A 24,060-nucleotide genomic window follows, 5' to 3' on the forward strand; every position below is an offset into this window, starting at 1 on the left:
GTACCCGACAGCGCGCCTCGTTCAGATCGCTGTTGTCCTTCCTCTGCCCTCTGCCTCAAACAGGACAATAAATTCCCAGGGAATCCCTGGCCTTCGGGGTCTCTGAGGCAAGCCGTATTGGTGGAACAGAGCAAAGGAAAGGCTGGTCCGTGCGACAGATGAGACGTTCCCACACTTCTCTTCCTGACGAGGCGTCCTTTGGCAGAGGGCAAGGATATTTGGCAGGGCCTTCCCATTTCCCGCTCATGACCCAGCTGTTCTCTCTTTCCCAGGACGGAGTCAGTAGCTGAAAAAATGCTGACGAATTGGTTCACTTTCCTACTGCACAGGTTCCTCAAGGTGAGTGTGGGAGGGGCAGGGGTCATTTTGTTGAAGGTGGTGGAGCTCCTTAGCATAACTAATTAGCATAGCCCCCCCCCCACCAGCCAAAAGCCAACCCGACGCAAGAAAGGAGAGCCCCGGGCGAGCGAGGCCTGTTTGGGCTGGCTAGAGATCCAAGCAGGCCTTGCTCACCTGGTGCTCTCCTTGGCCGCTCTCCTCCCCACAGTCAAAAGGCCAGCAGGCCACCTGCTGCATCACATGAGAAGTGGAGAAGGGGTGGCGTGGGCTTCTCCAGGGATGAATGAGGGCTGCTGAGGGTGTAGCAAAGCTCCTGGTGGCTGGCTGGCTGCCCGCTCTCCTAATCCAGGGATTGTTGTGCAGCTGCGTCTGCTACTCAATGGACAAGGTAGGTGGAGAGGAGGAGGGGGGGCATCAGAAAGGTTCAGGAACTGCGCTTCTGTGAGCTCCTGCTAAATTCAAGGCCTGGGGAGGGGAACACGCCCGCAGGGAACCTAAGCCACACTGTGCCAGAGACTGCGCGCGATGCACTGACGTTTACGCAGAAGCGACATCAGCAAGTCGGTGGCATGTTCTACTTTTTGGGGAAAACATGGCGCAGAGCGGTAAGCTGCAGTCCTGCAGTCCAAGCTCCGCTCACGAACTCAGCTCGATCCCGGCAGAAGCTGGGTTCAGGGAACCTGCTCAGGGCTGACTCAGCCTTCCATCCTTCTGAGGTCGGTCAAATGAGGACCCAGCTTGCTGGAGGTCAAGTGTAGATGACTGGGGGAGGCAACGGCAAACCACCCCGTAAAAAGTCTGCCAATGTTCCCTCTAAGCTGCAAAGTCTTAAATTCTACTTTGTGAGCTCCTGGCATTAAAAGTTGTGAGCTGCTGCATACATTGTGTCCTGGGGCCATTTCCCCTGAGCTTAGACAAAAATATGTGAGCTGGAGGTTAAAAATCTGTGAGCTAGCTCACGCCAACTCAGCTTAGAGGGAAACACTGGTCATGATGTGACTTCATCCCGTGGGTCGGTAATACTAATTCTCTGCTTACGCAGCAATAACTACCTTTACCTTTTAACGCTTTGAGGCCATTTTTTACCCTAGAGTTTTGCCCGAAAAGCAGAGCATCACCCCCAATGGCGCCGACATGCCGATGTCACTTCCGGGTGGTGTCAGCGTGTTGCACGACTGCCCTGCCCACTCCTAGAATGCCCCACAAATCCCACCACCGGTACAGCCTAGATGGGGGTGACCTTAGGTTGAGGGTAAAAGAGTGAGAATTCCAGAGCAATCCCCAGACTTCAACCTTGCGCCTTTTCGTCCCTTTAGGAGTGTGCCGGAGATCCGCTCTTCATGCTTTTCTGTGCCATTAAGCAGCAGATGGAGAAAGGGCCGATAGATGCCATCACGGGCGAGGCCCGCTACTCTCTGAGCGAGGACAAGCTCATTCGCCAGCAGATCGATTACAAGACCTTGGTGAGCGAGGGCACGGGGAGGCTCCACAGGGGCCCTTTCGCCTCCTTGCAGCACTACGAAGGAGCTTGTCTCCAGTGAAGGCGGCAATGGAAAGAGGGTCTTTTCTGTGGGCCAGTCTGGCTTTGCCGTCTTAGTGGCTTGGAGGACTCCGTATCAACTAGGGTTGCCAATCCCCAGGTGGGCAACCCGGAAACTGCAGCGTACTGATTCGCAAACACTAGAAATAAACCACTGCTTTTTTATGTTGCAAATAGATGCTTAAGCAATTTCTTTCATAATGATGCAATTATATTATCATCATCACAAACCAAAATTCATTAAATGTTCATAGAAAAATCAAAAAGAACTGAACCTAGGACCTGTGTAGCTGCTGCACCTGTCAGACTTCGGTCTGCTGCCCATAGGAGGAATCATATGTGGCACTGTCTATGTCTTCCAAGCAAAGGAGAACTGAGACAGAGAACTGTAAAGTACTACCTCACAAGAGCGGTGTGAAATAACATTCTGATTTTGAAAGTACTACCTCACAAGAGTGATGTGAAATAGCATTCTGATTTTGAAAGTACTACCTCACAAGAGTGGTGAAATAGCATTCTGATTTTGAAAGTACTACCTCACAAGAGTGATGTGAAATAACATCCTGATTTTGAAAGTACTACCTCACAAGAGTGATGTGACATAACATTCTGATTTTGAAAGTACTACCTCACAAGAGTGATGTGAAATAACATCCTGATTTTGAAAGTACTACCTCACAAGAGTGGTGCAAAATAACATTCTGATTTTGAAAGTACTACCTCACAAGAGTGGTGTGAAATAACATTCTGATTTTGAAAGTACTACCTCACAAGAGTGATGTGACATAACATTCTGATTTTGAAAGTACTACCTCACAAGAGTGGTGCAAAATAACATCCTGATTTTGAAAGTACTACCTCACAAGAGTGATGTGAAATAACATTATGATTTTGAAAGTAATACCTCACAAGAGTGATGTGAAATGACATTCTGATTTTGAAAGTACTACCTCACAAGAGTGATGTGAAATAACATTCTGATTTTGAAAGTAATACCTCACAAGAGTGATGTGAAATGACATTCTGATTTTGAAAGTACTACCTCACAAGAGTGATGTGAAATGACATTCTGATTTTGAAAGTGCTACCTCACAAGAGTGATGTGACATAACATTCTGATTTTGAAAGTACTACCTCACAAGAGATGTGAAATAACATTCTGTTTTTGAAAGTACTACCTCACAAGAGTGATGTGACATAACATTCTGATTTTGAAAGTACTACCTCACAAGAGTGATGTGAAATGACATTCGGAATTTGGAAGTACTACCTCACAAGAGTGATGTGAAATAACATTCTGATTTTGAAAGTACTACCTCACAAGAGTGATGTGAAATAACATTCTGATTTTGAAAGTACTACCTCACAAGAGTGATGTGAAATGACATACTGATTTTGAAAGTAATACTTCACAAGAGTGATGTGAAATGACATTCTTATTTTGAAAGTACTGCCTCACAAGAGCGGTGTGAAAGAAATTTTTGATTTTTCTATGAACATTTAATGAATTTTGGTTTGGGATGATAATAACATAATTGCATCATTATGAAAGAAATTGCTTAAGCTTGGAGGTTTTTCAACAGAGGCTAGATGAAGATGCTGTGAATTTAGGGAGAGGCGTTTGTGAGTTTCCTGCGTTGTGCAAGGGGCTGGACTAGATGACCCTAGAGGCCCCTTCCAACTCTATGATTCTATGATTCTAAGCATTTATTTGCAACATAAAAAGCAGTGGTTTATTTCTAGTGTTTGCTAATCCCCAGGTGGGGGCAGGGGATCCCCTGGATTAAAGGCCCTCCCCCCGCTTCAGGGTCATCAGAAAGCGGGGGAGGGGGGAGGGAAATGTCTGCTGGGCACTTCATTTATTCCTTATGGGGACTAATTTCCATAGGGTGTAATGGAGAATTGATTTGCAAGTATCTGGGGCTTTAGGAGGCTGTTATTTGAGATAGAGGCACCCAATTTTCAGCATAGCATCCAATGTCTCTCCTCTAAACACCCTCCAATTTTCAAAAAGATTGGAGCAGGGGGTCCAATTCTATGAGCCCTCAAAGAAGGTACCCCTATCCTTCATTATTTCCACTGGAGGGAAGGCATTTAAAAGGCGTGCAGCCCCTTTAAATGTGATGGCCAGAACTGCCTTTGGATTTCAACTATGCTTGTTACACCCTTGCTCCTGGCTCTACCCCCAAAATCCCCAGATATTTCTTGAATTGGACCTGGCAACCCTAGTGTCACCAGGTCCGGAGAACTAAGCGATTGAACTTCTTACCAGTTGACAGCCTTCCTCTTGGGAAAGCTGTGTGGGAGGGCCTCTATTCTTTCTGTGTAGATATTCCTTTTAAACATTTTAAGCTCTATTCTAGCTAATATGACGGGCCTCTCTGACTCCTACAAGGTTTACTGCCTTTGGAATGGCCCCTCCTCGCTGATAAATGAGAAGGTGGCAAAGTTCTTATGACCCGCCGTAAATCTGCATTAGGAGACGTTTCAGAAATAATTGATGATGTTATCCAACCGTGCTGTCATATAGTCTTATTTTTATTCCTTCTGTTATCGTGCCAATAAAGATTGATTGATTGGGGGAGGGCCTGTTTAAGCCTGCAGTGGAACCAGCTGTATTTGGGACTGTATTCGGTTAAGTTTGATAGCAGCCCAGAGCAGTGACCTTAAAGTGTTGGTTTTATTTTACATGCGTTTTGTTTTATTTTTGGTATGTCGTTTTATGTGTTTTGTCCATGCTGGGAGCTGCCTTGTGCTCCATAAGGAAGAAAGGAGGCGAATGGACGTTTAAAATATTTTATTCATTCGTCCGCGCTCTGCCTGCCATTCCGATGGGGTCCCAAAGCGGCTTACTTTATTCTCCTCCCTCCATTTTATCCTCACAGCAGTCTTGTGAGGTAGGTTAGGTTGAGAGCGTGCGGCTGGCTTCGATGGCACAAATGGGGATTCGAACCCAGGCCTGCCAGATCCTAGTCCGACATCATGCAGGTGATGGATGGATGGATAGACAGACAGACAGACAGATAGATTAGATTAGATTAGATTAGACAGACAGACAGACAGATTAGATTAGATTAGATTAGATTAGATTAGATAGACAGACAGATAGACAGATAGATTAGATAGATATACAGACAGACAGATAGATTAGACAGACGGACGGACGGATGCATTCATTTAGGGGGCCAGGTTAGCTGTCCGACAAACCAGGGCCCATTGCAGAATTGAAAGCAACTCAGAACTTGGTAGCAAGCAGGTCTTGAATTCAGCAGGAGCTGATTGATAGAGAATATCAGTGAGTTAGTTCAGGATTGGGCCGTTATACCGTAGCACAGGGGTGGTCAAACTGCGGCTCGGCAGCCACATGTGGCTCTTTCACACATATTGTGTGGCTCTCAAAGCGCCCACTTCCATGTCAGCCAACTTGGAGAAGGCATTTCTCCCTTTAAATCACTTCATGCAAAGCCAGACAGCAGTTTGGGGGAATGCATTTAAAGTTAAAGTTGCTTTCTTTCCACCTCTCCCTCCCCAATCTATTTTCCTTCCTTCCTTCCTTCCTTCCTTCCTTCCTTCCTTCCTTCCTTCCTTCCTTCCTTCCTTCCTTCCTTCCTTCCTTCCTTCCTTCCTTCCTTCCTTCCTTCCTTCCTTCCTTCCTTCCTTCCTTCCTTCCTTCCTTCCTTCCTTCCTTCCTTCCTTCCTTCCTTCTTGTGGCACTCAAAAATCAAACACTCATGACTTGGAGCTCTCAAACAGCTGACGTCTCTGTGCGGCTCTTACATTAAGCAAGTTTGGCCATCCCTGCTGTAGAAAATGAATATAAAGCCCCTAAGCATACCCTGACCTAATGACGAGTACAGCTTAGCTCGAGTACACTGATCATCCAAAGTTTCTGTATTTGATTACATAAACAACTGCGATAAAAATGTTAGTAAAGTGTCTCCGTGCCAATTAGTTTTTTTCAAGATACCAAAGCAGCTACAGTGTACTTGAGTTAAACTGTAGTCTTTATTAGGTCACGCTGCATCTATGCGCTTTATATTCAGCTGTTTTCCCATGACACTCTCTGTTTGCTGTAGATACAGGGGTGTCGAACTCATCTGTTATGAGGGCCGGATCTGACATAAATGAGACCTTGTTGGGCAGGGCCATGTCGGGCCAGGCCATGTGTGTACCCTATTTAAGATTAGGTAGCAGAGAGATAAATTTTATAAAGAATACAGACAAACACAAATATATTTTCTAAAAATTTAAAACATGCTTAAAACATTAGCACTCATTGGTCTTAAAGATGCTTTCTTTGTATTTCTCCCATGGGACTCGGGGAACTGGGCAAAGGAAGCTCTGGCTCTTTCCTTCCCTCCTTGGGGGACTGGGAAGGGGAGGAGCCTCAGCCAATAGAAGGAAGAGAGGCTTGGCTCAGTAGCTCTGCTCTGCAATTGAGAGAGCCTGGCAAAGCAAGCTATTCCTCTCCCCTTCCTCCCCAAGGGAGGAGCCTCAGACAATGGAGAAATAGAGGTTTTGCTCTGTAGCTCCTGTGTGATTGAGCAAGCCTTGCAAAGCAAGCTGTGATGCAGAAGGAAACAAGAGAAGGTGAAGGAAGCAGATGACACCCAGTTGCTGGGGGGCCTGATAGGAGCTCTCTGGGGGCCTGATTCGAATGTTTGACACCCCTGCTAGAATTCAGATGTTTGACACCCCCGCTGTAGAAGTTGTGCAAAGCCGCAATGCAGTTGTGCCAAGGGGATGAAAAAGAGTGAACAATCGTGTTGCGGTTTGTTGGATGTGTGCGCCACAGTAGCCGGAGCAAGGCAGTGGGACCAGCTTGCGATGGTGCGGGAGGGGGACCAAACAGGGAAGGAAAGTTCTTTGCAGCGGTCGCTGCCTGGAGAATTGGGCCTTGCTCTGGTTAACCGTTTTGGCAAGCGTCAGCTGCAGGCTGCCGCTCTCCCTTCTCACTGTTGCACAATAACGGCAGGAGCAAAATCTCTTCCAAGTTCCTGCACGCAATTAGACAGAACTGCAGGGTTGCAGAACTGTGGATTTTTGTTTGCTCAAAAAAATGAAGCGAGGGGAGGGAGGAAGGAAGGAGGAGGAAGGGAAAGGAAGGAAGACGAGAGGGAAGGAAGGAAGGAGGAGGAGGAAAAGAAGGGAGGAAGGAGGAGGAAGGGAAGGAGAAGAAGGAAGGAAGGAAGGAGGGAGGGAGGGAAGGAGGAGAAGGAAGGAAGGAGGGAAGGAAGGAAAGAAGGAGGAGGGAGGGAAGGAAGGAGTAGAAGGAAGGAAGGAGGAGGAAGGGAAGGAGGAGAAGGAAGGAAGAAGGGAGGGAAGGAAGGAAGGAGGAGAAGGAAGGAGGGAAGGGAGGGAGGAAGGAGGGGAAGGAAGGAGGAGAAGGAAGGAAGGAGGGGGAAGGAAGGAAGGAGGAGAAGGAAGAAGGGAGGGAAGGAAGGAAGGAGGAGGGAGGAAGGGGAAGGAAGGAAGGCAAACAGATGTAGAGGGAGGAAGGAGAGGTGTACAGATAGCAACTCTAACTTTAAATGCCTTCTCCATGCCATTGGTTGGCTTGGCTTGGAAGAGTGATTCAAAGAGACAGACGCCTTCTCCAAGTCTGCCAACAGGGCAGTCGGGGCTTTGAGAGACACACAATATGTGTGATAGAGCCACATGTGACTCCTGAGCTGAAGCTTGGCCACCCCAGCATGCATCTGTCCAGGAAAGACAAGTGTCTGCCTGTAATCGTGGCTGAATATAACCGAGGGTTGCGTGAGCCTCCATGAACACAGTGGGTGAAAAGACAGAGGGTGTCATCTCTTTCTCCAGCAGTGCTGTAGAGACCCACAACAGGGTACGAGCTTTCAAGAGCTTCCTTTGTCGGGTACTAGGGTTGCCAATCTCCAGGAGGGGGCAGGGGATCCCCCAGTTTGGAGGTCCTCTCCCCGCTTCAGGGTCATCTGAAAGCGGGGTGGGGAGGGGAATGTCTGCATCATTCCCTATGAAGACCATTTCCCATAGGGTATCATGGAGAATTGATCCATGGGTATCTGGGGCTGGGGGGCCCTGTTTTTTCAGGTAGAAGTGCTGCATTTGCAGCATAACAACTGATGCCTCTCCTCAAAACACCCTCCAAGTTTTAAAAGGATTGGACCGAGGGGGGGGGGGGTCCAATTCTATGAGCCCCAAAAAGAAGGTGCCCCTATCCTTCATTATTTCCTAATGGAGGGAAGGCATTTTAAAAGGTGTGTGGTCCCTTGAAATGTGATAGCCAGAACTCCCTTTGCAGTGCAATGATGCTTGCCACACCCTTGCTCCTGGCTCCACCCCCAAAGCCCCCACATATTTTTTGAATTGGACTTGGCAACCCTATCAGCTACCGAACTGAGAGCTTGTGCCCCAGAAGTCTTGCTAGTCCCCAAGCGGCTGCCTAGGGGCTAAGGGGACATTGGACTCAACTCTAGCTCTTCCACTGCAGACCAACCCAGCTACTCTCATAAGGGGAGGGACGGTGGCTCTGTGGCAGAGCATCTGCTTGGTAAGCAGAAGGTCCCGGGTTCAATCCCCAGTATCTCCCAACTAAAAAGGGTCCAGGCAAGTAGGCATGGAAAACCTCAGCTTGAGACCCTGGAGAGCCACTGCCAGTCTGAGTAGACAATACTGACTTGGGTGGACCCAGGGTCTGATTCAGTATAAAACATCTTCACATGTTCATATGTTCATGGGGAGGGACGATGGCTCAGTGGTAGAGCATCTGCTTAGTAAGCAGAAGGTCCCAGGATCAGTCCTCAGCATCTCCAACTAAAAAGGGTCCAGGCAAGTAGGCGCAAAAAACCTCAGCTTGAGACTCCAGCGAGCTGCTGCCAGTCTGAGTAGACAATACTCACTTTGACAGACCCAAGGTCTGATTCAGTAGAAGGAAAGGAAAGGTCCCCTGTGGAAGCAGCAGTCATTTCCAGCTCTGGGGTGATGTTGTTTTCATGGCAGACTTTTCACGGGGTGGTTTGCCATCGCCTTCTCCAGTCATCTACACTTCCCCCCCCCCCCACCCCCAGCAAGCTGGGTCCTCATTTGACCGACCTCAGAAGGATGGAAGGCTGTGTCAACCTGGAGCCGGCTACCTGAAAACCCAGCTTCTCCCGGGGATCAATCTCAGGTCGTGAGCAGAGCTTAGGACTGCAGTACCGCAGCTTTAACACTCTGCGCCACGGAGCTCTTGGATTCAGTAGAAGGCAGCTTCATATGTTCATGTGACTGAAAAAGCTCTCCGGAACTATCTTTCTCCTAGACTCTTCTCTGCACCCCACCGGAGCCCCCTGGGGGCCCTGCGGTGCCGGTCAAGGTGCTAAACTGTGACTCGGTGACCCAAGCAAAAGAGAAGCTGCTGGATGCCGTGTACCGAGGCGTGCCCTATTCCCAGCGGCCCCGTGCCGAGGACATGGAGCTTGGTATGAAGGCAAGAATGTGGGAGGAAGCGAGCAGAGCCGGGGTCATGGAGTGGGCTTGGCTGATCAGAGTGGGGCTTGTGGCTTCAGCATTGGAGGGGTGGGGGCATTGGAGAGGCGGCTCAGACCCAGCTTTCTCCTCACGGACCGTTCCGTTACTCCCAGAGTGGTGCCAGGGCAACGGGGGGCGGACGGTGTTGCAAGACGAAGATGCCACCAGCAAGATCGAGGGAGACTGGAAGCGGCTCAACACCCTCGGGCACTATCAGGTAACTGCCTCCCCGCGCATCTCGGGGTCAGGTTAGCTGTCCCAACAAGCCAGGGCCCCTTGTGGAACTGAAAGCAACTCAGAACATAAGGATGTAAGAGAAGCCATGTTGGATCAGGCCAATGGCCCATCCAGTCCAACCCTCTGTGTCACACAGTGACCAAAAAAAAAAAACAACCCCAGGTGCCGTTAGAAGGTCCATCGGTGAAGCCAGGACACTAGAAGTCCTCACACTGTGCCCTCCCCCCCCCCCCCAAGTACCAAGAATACAGAGCATCACTGCCCCAAACATAAGCATGTAAGAGAAGCCATGTTGGATCAGGCCAATGGCCCATCCAGTCCAACACTCTGTGTCACACAGTGGCCAAAAAACCCAGGTGCCACTAGGAGGTCCATCAGTAGGGCCAGGACTAGAAGTCCTCACACTGTTGCCCCTCCCAAGGACCAAGAATACAGAGCATCAGTTGCCCCAGACAGAGAGTTCCAACAATGCACTGTGGCTAATAACCGCTGATGAACTTGGTAGCAACTCTTTAACAGCATCAGAAGAGTCCTGCTAGAGCAGAGCGGTGGTCCATCTGGTCCAGAATCCCATCTCTCATAGTTTACATCTTTTACAGTTAGACAGGGTGTTTTTCGTAGCAGGAACTCTTTTGCATATCAAGCCACACAGCCCTGATGTAGCCAATCCTCCAAGAGCTTCCAGGGCTCTTATTGCTGGGTCTGCTGTAAGCTCCAGGAGGATTGGCTACATCAGGGGTGTGTGGCCTAATATGCAAAGGAGTTCCTGCTACAAAAAAAAAGCCCTGCAGTTAAGAAGATGATAATTGGATTTATATCCCGCCCTATACTCTGAATCTCAGAGTCTCAGAGTGGCTCACAATCTTCTTTACCTTCCCCCACTCCCCACAACAGACAACCTGTGAAGGTAGGTGGAACTGAGAGAGCTATGACAGAAGCTGCTGTTTCAAGGACATCTCTGAGAGCCATGGCTAACCCAAGGCCATTCCAGCAGGTGCAAGTGGAGGAGTGGGGAATCAAACCCGGTTCTCCCAGATAAGAGTCCGAGCATTTAACCACTAGACCAAACCTGCTCTCAGTTAGACAAATCCCTGTTCTTAATTTAAAGATGACATGCATTATTATTTCATTGGCCAAGGCTCATTCTCTTTCTCCCCCTCCCCCTTGAGGCCAGGTTGGTGTAATGCTGAAGTGCACAGACTCTTATCTGGGAGAACTGGGTTTGATTCCCCACTCCTCCACTTGCACCTGCTGGCATGGCCTTGGGTCAGCCAGAGCTCTGGCAGAGGTTGTCCTTGAAAAGGAAGCTGCTGTGAGAGCTCTCTCAGCTCCACCCACCTCACAGGGTGTCTGTTGTGGGGGAGGAAGGGAAAGGAGATTGTAGGCAGCTTTGAGACCCTGTCTTTGAAAAGGCAGCTTCTGGGAGAGCTCTCTCTCAGCCCCACCCACCTCACAGGATGTTTGTTGGGGGAGGGGGAAGGTAAAAGGAGATTGTGAGCTGCTCTGAGACTTGGAGTGGAGGGTTGGATATAAATCTAATTTCTTCTTCTGGGAGAGCCAGTTTGGTGTAGTGGTTAAGTGTGCAGACTCTTACCTGGGACAACCAGGTTTGATTCCCCCACTTGCACCTGCTGGGATGGCCTTGGGTCAGCCGTAGCTCTGGCAGAGGTTGTCCTTGAAAGGGCAGCTGCTGTGAGAGCCCTCTCCAGCCCCACCCACCTCACAGGGTGTCTGCTGTGGGGGAGGAAGGGAAAGGAGATTGTGAGCCGCTCTGAGACCCTTCGGAGTGGAGGGCAGGACATAAATCCAATATCATCATCTTCTTGATTCCATGTTTTCATTTTCTGTTCCCGCAGGTAATGGACGGCTCTGCGGTGGCCCTGGTTCCCAGGCAGGCTTCGGGCTACAACATCGCCAGCTCCTTCACTTTCACCCACTCGCTCAGCCGCTATGGTAAGCACTTCTAACAAGCACCCACACGGGGTAATCAACATCAAGCTAGGGAAACGCCCAATAAATTGTACATTACCATTTTCACTAATTCTTTACCATGCAATAATAATCTCAAACGGACCCCCTCAGACAATATCAAAATACACAGTAAGCAAAGAACTTCCTATAGTGCAATGAGAAATTACACACATGGGGGCGTCGAACTCATTTGTTATGAGGGCTGGATCAGACATAAATGAGACCTTATTGGGCTGGGCTGGGCTGGACCGGGCCATGTTGGGTCTGGCCGGGCCATGTGTGTACCTATTTAAGATTAAGTAGCAGAGATGTAAACTTTATAAAGGACACAGACAAACACAGTTCAATATGTTTGTAAAAAACCTTTAAAAACATGCTTAAAACATTAGCACTCGTTGGTCTTAAAGGTACTTTCTTTGTATTTTTCCCATGCGATCCAGGGAACTGGGCAAAGGAAGCTCCAGCTCTTTCCTTCCTTCCCCAGGGGACCAGGATGGGGAGAAGCCTCAGCCAACAGAAGGAAGAGAGCCTTGACTAAGTAGCTCTGCTGTGCAATTAAGATAGCCTGGCAAAGCAAGCTGTTCCTCCTCCTGCCTCCCCAAGGGAGGAGCCTCAGCCAATGGAAAACACAGAGGTTTTGCTCTGTCGCTCTTGTGCGATTGAGCAAGTCTGGCAAAGCAGGAAGGAAGGAAGCAAAAGAGAGAGAAGAAAGCAGATGACAGCCAGTCACTTGGGAGCCTGATAGGAGCCCTCTGGGGGCCTGATTTGGACCCCGGACCACATGTTTGACACCCCTGCACTACAAGTTTCATACAAAACATATTCCCAAGTCCACACTTCCATGTGTCAAAACTGCTCTCCAGAATTCTGTTACAAATTCTCCAGGTAGCTGCATAAAAAGTCTCTGATGGTGCTACTCATGGAGATAAAAATATCCATTCAGCTGATCGGTAATCGATGCAAAAGGTCCAGTTTTGGAATCTTGGATCCACAACTGAGCTTCTCTCACAGAACAATATCCTCTTAATGCATCATTTAAACATAGAGGAGAAATAAACATATGGCGCAGAGGTCCATCAGTGACTATTAGCCACAGAGTATTGTTGGAACTCTCTGTCTGGGGCAGTAATGCTCTGTATTCTTGGTGCTTGGGGGGGCACAGTGGGAGGGCTTCTAATGTCCTGGCTCCACTGATGGACCTTCTGATGGCACTTGGTTTTTGGCCACTATGTGACACAGAGTGTTGGACAGGATGGGCCATTGGCCTGATCCAACATGGCTTCTCTTATGTTCTTGGGTGGCTTCTCTTATGTTCATGTTGGCCTGATCCAACGTGGCTTCTCGTACGTTCTTGGGTGGCTTCTCTTATGTCCATGTTGGCCTGATCCAACATGGCTTCTCTTATGCTCTTGGGAGCCAGCGAGGTCCGTACGCACAGGTGAGAATGGGCGCATGCACATACGTGTCCCTCAGGTGGGCTGCATACTCCGATGGTACATGCACACGAACTGCACATGGTTTAAACGGGTGCACATTGCTGACCGTGTGCTGCCTACATCCGAGGGCGGTGGCTGGCTAGAGGGATCGGGCAACACAGGTTTGATTCCCGGTTGTGCTATGAAAGCTTTCTGAGGGAGCTTAGGTCACTCTCGTACTCTCAGCCTCAACTACCTCACAGGGTTGTTGTGGAGGGGGGGGGAGAAAAAGGGGAAGAGGAGAATGATGTAATTTGCTTTGCATTCCCATTGGGAAGAAACGCGGGGTAGAAATGAAGTAAAATGTAATTAAAAAAATTTTTTTAAGTGTTCAACCAGCAAGGAGGATTAGGGGAGGGGGGGAGGGAATGACATTTTTCTACTGAAAATCTGGAGATTAAGAACATGCCATGATGCTCTGTATTCTTGGTGCTTGGGGGAGGGCAACAGTGGGAGGACTTCTAGCCCCACTGGTGGACCTCCTGATGGCACCTGATTTTTTTGGGCCACTGTGTGACACAGAGTGTTGGACTGGATGGGCCACTGGCCTGATCCAACATGGCTTCTCTTATGTGTGAGGCAGTGATGCTCTGTCTTCTTGGTGCTTGGAGAGGGGGGCAACAGTGGGAGGGCTTCTAGTGTCCTGGCTCCACTGATGGACCTTCTGATGGCACCTGGGGTTTTTTTGGCCACTGTGTGACACAGAGTGTTGGACTGGATGGGCCATTGCCCTGATCCAACATGGCTTCTCTTATCATAATGCCCCTGTATAAATCGATGGTGCGGTCTCATTTGGAGTACTGTGTGCAGTTCTGGTTGCCGCACCTCAAAAAGGATATTATAGCATTGGAGAAAGTCCAGAAAAGGGCAACTAGAATGATTAAAGGGCTGGAACACTTTCCCTATGAAGAAAGGTTGAAACGCTTGGGACTCTTTAGCTTGGAGAAACGTCGACTGCGGGGTGACATGATAGAGGTTTATGCATGGGATGGAGAAAGTAGAGAAAGAAGTACTTTTCTCCCTTTCTCACAATACAAGAACTCGTGGGCATTCAATGAAATTGCTAAGCAGACAGGTTAAAACGGATAAAAGGAAGTACTTCTTCACCCAAAGGGTGATTAACATGTGGAATTCACTGCCACAGGAGGTGGCTGCGGCCACAAGCATGGCCACCTTCAAGAGGGGTTTAGATAAAAATATGGAGCAGAGGTCCATCAGTGGCTATTAGCCACAGTGTGTGTGTGTGTATATATATAAAATTTTTGGCCACTGAGTGACACAGAGTGTTGGACTGGATGGGCCATTAGCCTGATCCAACATGGCTTCTCTTATGTTCTTATGTGACACAGAGCGTTGGACTGGATAGGGCATTGGGCTGATCCAACATGGCTTCTCTTATGTTCTTATGTAAAAAATTCTTAAAGAGCACCCAGGCCTCAGGTTACTTTTCAGTGACCATCCTATGACTTTCTCAGCAGGCACAGCATTTAGTATTATTATTACATGGCAAGGAATTGGTGAAGACTGTAATGTACTATCTCCTGGGGGTTTCCTTGCCTGTGGTAAATGGTGGCAAACCCCGCTGGCCAGTCCCCTCTGCCCTTTTCTGCTGACCAGCCTGAGTGACAGGAACACTGGCGCCTTTCCTCTCTTTCTCTCTCTCTCTCTGACATAGCAACTCGACACCATGCAAAGAGCTTGAAAACCAGGTCGATTACCTTTGTCGAGTCATGCTCTCTGGTAGCTAATAAGATTTGTCTCCCTCCCTTCCTGCATATTTCGTTTCGTTTTGTTTCTCCAGTTCTGTCCTTGGGCACCGAGTCCTGATTCTGCATAAAGAAAGCGACGGTTTGAAGCCCGTGCGAATTATGCCGGTGGCTGTCGCTTCTCTTATTTTTGCATAATTCCGTATTTTCCTGTTTTGCATAATTTCCATGTTTGCTTGTCAGGATGAAAGGCAAAAAGAAGTCCACGGGACAAGCATTTCCTCTGTTAACAGAGAGCCGGTTTGGTGCAGTGCAAGGGTGTCAAACATGTGGCCTGGGGGCTGAATCAGGCCCCCAGAGGGCTCCTGTCAGGCCCCTGAGCAACTGGCTGTCATCTGCTTCCTTCTCCCTCTCGCTTCCTTCTGCATCACAGCTTGCTTTGTAAGGTTTACTCAATCACACAGGAGCTACAGAGCAAAACCTATTTTCTCCATTGGCTGAGATTCTTCCCTTGGAGAGGAAAGTGGGGGGAGGCATAGCTTGCGTGGCCAGGCTCTCTCAATCACACAGCAGAGCTACTCAGCCAAGCCCCTCTTCCTTCTATTGGATGAGACTCCTCCCCCTCCTGGTTCCCTGGGGAAGAAAAGAAGGAAAGAGCCAGAGCTTCCTTTGCCCAGTTCCCTGGATCCCATGGGAGAAATACAAAGAAGCTTTTAAGACTGAGTGCTAATTTTTTAAGCATATTTTAAGGGTTTTTTAAAAAAAAAAAAACTTTGTCTGTGTGCTTTATAAAGTTTATATCTCTGCTAATTCTAAATAGGCACACATATGGCCCGGCTCAGCATGGCCGAGCCCGACAAGGTCTCATTTATGTCTGATCCGTCCCTCATAACAAATGAGTTCAACACCCCTGTTTTAAGTGTGCAGACTCTTATCTGGGAGAGCCAGGTTTGATTCCCCACTCCTCCACTTGCAGCTGCTGGAATGGCCTTGGGTCAGCCAGAGCTCTCGCAGGAGTTGCCCTTGAAAGGGCAGCTTCTGGGAGAGCTCTCTCAGCCCCACCTACCTCACAGGATGTCTGTTATGGGAGGGGGGGGAAGGGAAAGGAGATTGTGAGCTGCTCTGAGACTCTTGAGATTTGGAGTGGAGGGTGGGGTATAAATCCAATATTTTCTTCTTCTCTCAAAGACATCTTTGTACGTTGGGGTTTTCTTCAAATGAAAGCTGAGATTCTTAGGAAGCTGAATTCTGTGCCTTGTGCTGCATACTTGCGTTTTTATTGTCATCCCACAAAATCATGGCATTCACACAGTATGGTCAGAATGATGTCCGTATGATCAGAATGATGTATAGAGGATGGTATTTGGCCTGGGTTTGGTTGGATTTCCACAGTCCACACAGAGCTGGCTTCTCCTCTTCTTTGTGACCTGTTGGCTCTCTGAGTGGCAGACTCGAACCAAATTTGATTCCCCGCTCCTCCACGTGCAGCCAGCTTGGGCCAGTCGCAATTCTCTCAGTGAGCTGTTCTCTCAAGAGCAGTTCTCTCAGAGCTCTCTCAGCCCCACCTACCTCACAGGGGGTGTGTTGGGAGAGGAAGAGGAGGAGACATACGCTGCTCCGAGACTCTCAAGCGAAGGGCAGGGTATAAATCCAATCTCTTCTTCTTCTGAAGCTGCACTCCCGCGAGCGCCTGCTGAATTCAAAGCCTGCTTCTGCCACGTTCCAAGTTCCCTTCCCGGAGCTTTCATCCAGCACCGCCCGGTCCGGGTGTAATTATCATAGTTATTTCAGGCATAGAACGCCTGTAATTTTAGAGCCACGCTCAGTTTGTGGATCTGTGGTTGGAAGGGGAATGTTTTGGGAGGGGGTGGTGTTTCTAGAATAGGTCAGCTGACCAAATGCACCCCCCCCCAGCAGTTTTGAATAAATATGAGGTGACTGATTCTGAGGTAAATCACGATCGAAGAAGAAGAGAAGAGATTGAATTTATACTCCACTATGAGTCTCAGAGCAGCTTACAGTCTCCTTCCCTTCCTCTCCCCACAACAGAGACCCTGTGAGGTAGGTGGGGCTGAGAGAGCTCTTACAGCAGCTGGCCTTCAAGGACAGAGAGGCCTACAATCGCCTTCCCCTTCCCCACAATAGACACCCTGTGAGATGGGAGGGGCTGAGAGAGCTCTCCCAGATGCTGCCCTTTCAAGGACAGAGTCTCACAGCAGCCTACAATCTCCTTTTCCTTCCTCTCCCCACAACAGAGACCCTGTGGTAGGTGGGGCTGAGAGAGCTCTGAGAGAACTGCTCTTGGGAGAACAGCTCAGAGAGAGAACTGTGGTTGACCCAAGGTCATCCAGCTGACTGCATGTAGAGAAGTGGGGAATCAAACCTGGTTCCCCCAGATAATAGTCCGTGTGCTTAACCACTGCACCAAACTGGCTCTCTATACCAAACTCCCTCTCTATGCCAAACTTTCAGGGTGGAGTGGTAATCACAGAAGGGCAGGCTCCATGATTCTGTTTTGGTGTAGTGGTTAAGAGTGGCGGACTCTAATCTGGAGAACCGGGTTTGATTTCCCCACTCCTCCTCATTCAGCTGCTGGTGTAACCTTGGGTCAGCTACAATTCCCTCAGAACAGTTCTCTCAAGAGCTCTCTCAGCCTCACCTACCTCACAGGGTGTCTTCTCAAGAACTGTCTCAGCTCCACCTACCTCACAGGGTGTCTGTTATGAGGAGAGGAAAGGAAGGAGATTGTAAGCCACTCTGAGCCGTCAAACGAAGAAGACTGCAGATTTACGCCTTTCTCACTGAATCAGAGACTCAGAGCAGCTTACAATCTTCTATATCTTCCTCCTCCACAACAGACACCCTGTGAGGTAGATGGGGCTGAGAGAGCCAGCCCTGAAGGGTGGGGTATAAATCCAATCTCTTTTTCTTCCTAAGGTTGGGGGCGCGCAATCTCAGGGACACCCCCTGTGCTGTTTTTCTCCACAGAGAGTTTGCTTCGTACGTCCAGCAGCCCAGAGAGCTTGCGCTCACGAGCCCCCATCCTCACGCCAGACCAAGACTCAGGCACCCGATTGTGGCATCTGGTCAAGAACCACGAGCACCTCGGAGACCCCAAGGAAGGGGAACGGGGGAGCAAGATGGTGTCTGAGATTTACCTCACCCGCCTCCTCGCCACCAAGGTATGACAGGGAAGGGAACAGAATCCTAAAGAACCGCAGGGCTTTTTTTTTTTTAGCAGAAACTCCTTTGCATATTGAAGGGCCCCGTGGCACAGAGTGGAAAAGCTGCAGTACTGCAGTCCTAAGCTCTGCTCACGACCTGAATTTGATCCCCGGCGGAAGCTGGGTTTTCAGGTAGCTAGCTCGAGGTTGACTCAGTCTTTCATCCTTCCGCGGTCGGTCAAATGAGTTCCCAGCTTGCTGGGGGGAAAGTGTAGATGACTGGGGAAGGCAATGGCAAACCACCCCGTCAAAAGTCTGCCGTGAAAATGTTGTGAAAGCAACGTCACCCCAGAGTCAGAAACGACTGGTGCTTGCACAGGGGACCTTTCCTTTTCCTTTCCCTTTGCATATTAGGCCACACACCCATGATGTAGCCAATCCTCCTGGAGCTTACAGTACGCCCTGTACTAAGAGCCCCGTAAGCTCTTGGAGGATTGGCTACATCAGGGAGGTGTGGTCTAATATGCAAAGGAGTTTCTGCTAGAATTCCACCCCTGGGCCACACACCCCTGATGATGTAGCCAATCCTCCTGGAGCTTACCATAGGCCCTGTACGAAGAGCCCTGTAAGCTCTTGGAGGATTGGCTACATCAGGGGGTGTGGCCTAATATGCAGAGGAGTTCCTGCTGTCCAGAAGACATGCTAGTCTTTAATATCCCTGCCTGAAGGCAGGTAAGAGGTCCGATTCCTCACCCAATTTTATCTTTTTTGGGAAAACTTCCAAGGAAAGGAGCTATACAAGCTCCTTCTTCCTCAGGTCCCAGGGTGGTATTTTTCCTTAACGTTTAAACTAATGATGTGTTCCTGTTCTGCTGAATTCATCGGCACTGCACTTCAGGGGCCTTAAGTGCCCATTATACTGTTTACAAATTCACCATAGCCGTGAGGCCCTGTGGGTTATCTGTTGAAACTTGGTTTTTCAGGCATGGTGAGCCTGATTCAGATCTAGAACGCGGGATGTGGCGAGAAGGGGCCTTAAGCCCTCCCACCCACCTCGTTTTCCCAAGCCAAAACGGCCCCAGAGAACCACTGTTTGCCGCACTAGAGAAACTTAATGTCTGCTAACACAGGGATGGGGAGCTTCTTTTCTGCCAAGGGCCTTATGGATATTTATAACATCATTCGTGGGCCTTAAAAAATTATCAGCTCAAAAAACAGTGCTCTGCCGAGGGAGAATGATTCAGGCCAGCAAAATTAGTGCAAATAATTGTTTTTCTATTTGAAGTCATGTGGGGAGAGCCTAATCTGGTACACACACACACACCAGGCCCGCCACCCTAGGCAAATGCATAGGTCCAGGGCTTTTTTGTAGAAAAAGTCCAGCAGGAACTCAGTAGCGTATTAGACCACATCCCCTAATATTAGCATATCAGGTCACACACTCATTAGCATATTAGGCCACACCCTCTGGGATCATCAAGTGCAAACAGAACGGTGACAGTAACTTTTCCAGGCCCTGCAGCAATTCTGGCCGGCCAGCCAGGCCCCAGGGAGGCTGCCGCACAGTACATCTGGGCCCTGTGATCCCTGCCTGGCCCTGGGGAGGCTGCTGCACAGCGCGGCTGGGCCCCACGATCCTCACTGGCCAGCCAGGCCCCAGAGAGGTTGCCACATGGCTCGGTTCGGTCCAGCGATCCCCAAGGGCCACACCAAGTGACCTTGAGGGCCGTATACGACCCTCAGGACAGAGGTTCCCCACCCCTGGGCTAACACATCTACCAGAGGGTTTACACATTGATTTCCCCAGTGGGGAAATGACAGCTACCAAGTGGAACGACATACAATGTGAGGGGTCACACAGGAAACCAGCAACATAAACTCAAAGGTTACTGTGACCAAAAGTATTAAAATACATACAATATTTATTGCAATAAGGACAGGCAAACTATAGAAATATTATTCACACAAAAGAAATTCTTAGTCCAGTCCTTCTGCATACAGTTCACAGTCCTCCTGTAGAATTCACAGTATTCCTGAAGATGCCGGGAATTGAACCTGGGACCTTCTGCATGCCAGAAGGGGTGGGGAGGAGCTGTGGCTCAGCGGCAGAGCCTCTGCTTGGCATGCAGAAGGTCCCAGGTTCAGTCCCCGGCATCTCCAGTTGAAAGGACCAGGCAGGAGGTGATGAGAAAGGCCTTGGCCTGAGACCCTGGCTTAGTGGCAGAGCCTCTGCTTGGCATGCAGAAGGTCCCAGGTTCAATCGCCAGCATCTCCAGTTAAAAGGACCAGGCAGGAGATGATGGGAAAGACCTTGACTTGAGACCCTGGCTTAGTGGTAGAGCCTCTGCTCAGCATGCAGAAGGTCCCAGGTTCAATCCCCAGCATCTCCAGTTAAAAGGACCAGGCAGGAGATGATGGGAAAGACCTTGACCTGGGACCCTGGCTCAGTGGTAGAGCCTCTGCTCAGCATGCAGACGGTCCCAGGTTCAATCCCCAGCATCTCCAGTTAAAAGGACCAGGCAAGAGGTGATGGGAAAGACCTTGACCTGAGACCCTGGCTCAGTGGCAGAGCCTCTGCTTGGTATGCAGAAGATCCCAGGTTCAATCCCCAGCATCTCCAATTAGAAGGATCAGGCAGGAGGTGATGGGAAAGACCTTGACCCGAGACCCTGGCTCAGTGGCAGAGCCTCTGCTAGGCATGCAGAAGGTCCCAGGTTCAATCCCTGGCATCTCCAGATCAAAGGACCTGGTGGCAGACAACATGAGAGACCTCAGCCTGAGACCCCAGAAAGCTGCTGCCAGTCTGAGTAAACAATACTAATCTTGATGAACCAATGATCTGGTTCGCTATAAGGCAGCCGCAAGTGGAGAGGGATGGTGGCTCAGTGGTAGAGCATCTGCTTGGTAAGCAGAAGGTCCCAGGTTCAATCCCCGGCATCTCCAACTAAAAAGGTTCCAAGCAAATAGGCATGAAAAACCTCAGCTTGAGACCCTGGAGAGCTACTGCCAGTCTGAGTAGACAATACTGACTTCGGGGAGGGACGGTGGCTCAGTGGCAGAGCATCTGCTTGGTAAGCAGAAGGTCCCAGGTTCAATCCCCGGCATCTCCAACTAAAAAGAGTCCAAGCAAATAGGTGTGAAAAACCTCAGCTTGAGACCCTTGAGAGCCGCTGCCAGTCTGAGTAGACAATACTGACTTTGATGGACCGAGGGTCTGATTCAGGGTAAGGCAGCTTCATATGTTCCTATGTATGTGTAGGTGAGTCTGGAACACTTGAGGAAGCTAGGGATGAGGTCTAGCTTGGGGGAGGCAGCCTCAACCTTCCCCGGATCTCTCTCGCCTGTTCCAAATACAAGCGTTCAAGAACAACCGCTCTCCTCTGACCTGCAGGGCACATTGCAAAAGTTTGTGGACGACCTCTTCGAGACGGTCTTCAGCACGGCACACCGGGCCAGCGCTCTCCCCCTGCCCATCAAGTACATGTTTGACTTCCTGGACGAGCAAGCCGAGCGGAGGCAGATCGGGGACCCAGACGTTCGACACACCTGGAAAAGCAATTGGTGAGAGACGCCTCTGGCTTTGGCCCCTTGTCTTCAGCGCAATACCTCCCCTACACTCCCTTCTAGCAGGAGACATCCAGCCGGTTGGGCTCGTCTGATGAGATTAGGGTTGCCAACCTCCAGGTGGTCAAAGCAAAAAGCACTGTGCAAACACAGAATGACTCGATAATAATAGAATAAAGTGTCCAAATGATTTATAAAGAACACCCCAAAAAGACAGGAAGTATATTTCATGAGGGGATGGATCCCGCAATAATTTTCAAGAAGATTCCGTGGAGAATGCAAAAGGTCCATTCGAAAGGCTTCCCCTGGAAATTCAATCACAGTCAATTTCAGAAGATGTGGTTGATCCAGTCTCCCAAAATAAGCTTGTGCCTTTTGGAAACTGAATGTGCCTTAGTTTGACGTCGTCGTCGTGAGTTTACAGGATGGCTCTTGGATGAAGCTTGTTTGCAAAACGTGGTATATCAAGTCGACAAACACGTAAAGGAAGGAACTTTGTACCTTTGGAGCCTTTATTTTAAGCTGATAATCTTACATATTTTAAATGGAATTTACTTTTGAGTAGTATTACTCTTCACAGATTTTTTGTAACTTTTCGGAGTCATCCTTTGGAACTGCGTGCCTTTGTTTGGGACTTTATGCTCTTTATGCGGTTTATTATCTTGGAATGAACTCTGGATGCTTTTGCACAATTATAATAGAGACTTTTGTAAATTTGTTATAAGTGTTTTTGTATTTCTGACGCAGTTGTTTTTTTTGGATTCTAGTTCTACAGTCAAGCATAAAGCATAGTTCAGAGTTTAGAGTCTTAAGTCCCAAGTCCCAATTACGTAGTTTGGCATGACCAGCATAGTCTCCTGTCTCTAGTCAGACCAGCCCCCTTCCTGGCATGACCAGCATAGAGCGCCAGTGTGGTTAAGTGTGCGGGCTCTTATCTGGAAGAACCGGGTTTGATTCCCCACTCCTCCACTTGCAGCTGCTGGAATGGCCTTGGGTCAGCCATTAGCTCTGGCAGAGGTTGTCCTTGAAAGGGCAGCTGCTGTGAGAGCCCTCTCCAGCCCCACCCACCTCACAGGGTGTCTGTTATGGGGGGAGAAGACATAGGAGATTGTAAGCTGCTCTGAGTCTCTGCAATTCTTCTTCTTCTTCTTCATAGAGATCCCCTGTCTCTATCCAAGTCAGCCACTTCTCTCTTAATCCCAAGGTTTTTAAAGGGTTTCCTCCTGAAAACTTTATCACTTTTCTCTATTTCTTCATCATCTTATCATAGACATCATCAGTATCCAGCTGCACCTTGCAGATGGCCAGTATTTTGCTTCCTGCTCAGACCATATAAGGCTTTTCCTGTCCTTTTACCTTTCACCCGTTTTGTCTACTGACCTAGGTTCTCAGCCTAAGCTGTTAGCTGTTAGCAATACAAATGCTTGAAGGTGCTGAATAGCTTGGACCTCTTGTTGGCAATCTCATAAGAGACCCAACCCCCAAAAGAAAGGGCTGCAAGCAGGGGGGAAACTGGGGGCAGGGGGGAGGGGTTAGCTGGCCCGGGGCCCCTAAAAACGTGGCAGCCCCTAGGCCAGTGTCTACTTGGCCTAGTTGTTAATCCGGCTCTGTTACACTTCCTCCCTTCCAGCCTGCCCTTGCGGTTTTGGGTGAATGTCATTAAGAACCCGCAGTTCGTCTTTGACATCCACAAGAGCAGCATCACGGACGCCTGCCTCTCGGTGGTGGCCCAGACCTTCATGGACTCCTGCTCGACCTCCGAGCACCGCCTGGGCAAGGACTCTCCCTCCACCAAGCTGCTCTACGCCAAGGACATCCCTGTGTACAAGGGTTGGGTGGAGAGGTGAGTCTCTCCCGTGCGCGACGTCAAGGAGCAGAGGGAGACAGGGTTGCCAAGTCCAATTCAAGAAGTATCTGGGGACTTTGGGGGTGGAGCCAGGAGACTCTGGGGGTGGAGCCAGGAGCAAGGTTGTGACAAGCATGATTGAACTCCAAAGGGAGCTCTGGCCATCACATTCAAAGGAGCTGCACACCTTTTCAATGCCTTCCCTCCACTGGAAATAATGAAGAATAAGGGCACCTTCTTTGGGGGCTCATAGAATTGGATGCCCTGGTCCGATCTTGGGTGTTTTGGGGAGAGACACTGGATGCTGTGCTGAAAATTAGGTGCCTCTACCTCAAGAAAGAGCCCCCATAGAGCCCCAGATACCTGGGGGTCAATTCTCCATTGTACCCTATGGAATCCATCACCATAGGGAATAATGGAGTGCCCAATAGGGTTGCCAAGTCCAATTCATGAAATATCTGGGAACTCTGGGGTTGGAGCCAGGAGGCATAATAATAATAATAACAACAACAACAACAACAACAGGGCGGCTAACAACAGGTTCAATAAAATTATACAATATACACTAAGTTTAAAATAGCATTTAAATTATACAATAATTTAAAACAACAATATCTAAAACCGTTCCAATTGTCTAACCATTGAGGGTGGATTCAGGAGCAAGCTTGTGACAAGCATGATTGAACTCCAAAAGGAGCTCTGGCCATCACATATAAAGGGACTGCACACCTTTTAA

General features: G+C 49.2%; 1 protein-coding gene across 1 annotated transcript in view; it reads left to right on the forward strand.

Annotated features, from left to right (window-relative positions):
- PLXNA3 (plexin A3) overlaps positions 1-24,060 on the forward strand; it is a 142,509-nt gene that overhangs the window by 111,556 nt on the left and 6,893 nt on the right. The window contains 8 exon segments of the mRNA XM_060252484.1: positions 273-339; positions 1,656-1,802; positions 9,153-9,312; positions 9,475-9,578; positions 11,455-11,551; positions 17,739-17,932; positions 21,306-21,475; positions 23,109-23,321. Of these exon segments, the coding sequence (XP_060108467.1) occupies positions 273-339; positions 1,656-1,802; positions 9,153-9,312; positions 9,475-9,578; positions 11,455-11,551; positions 17,739-17,932; positions 21,306-21,475; positions 23,109-23,321 (1,152 nt within the window).

Source organism: Heteronotia binoei, chromosome 13 (genome assembly GCF_032191835.1).
Source record: "Heteronotia binoei isolate CCM8104 ecotype False Entrance Well chromosome 13, APGP_CSIRO_Hbin_v1, whole genome shotgun sequence".
NCBI lineage: Eukaryota > Metazoa > Chordata > Lepidosauria > Squamata > Gekkonidae > Heteronotia > Heteronotia binoei.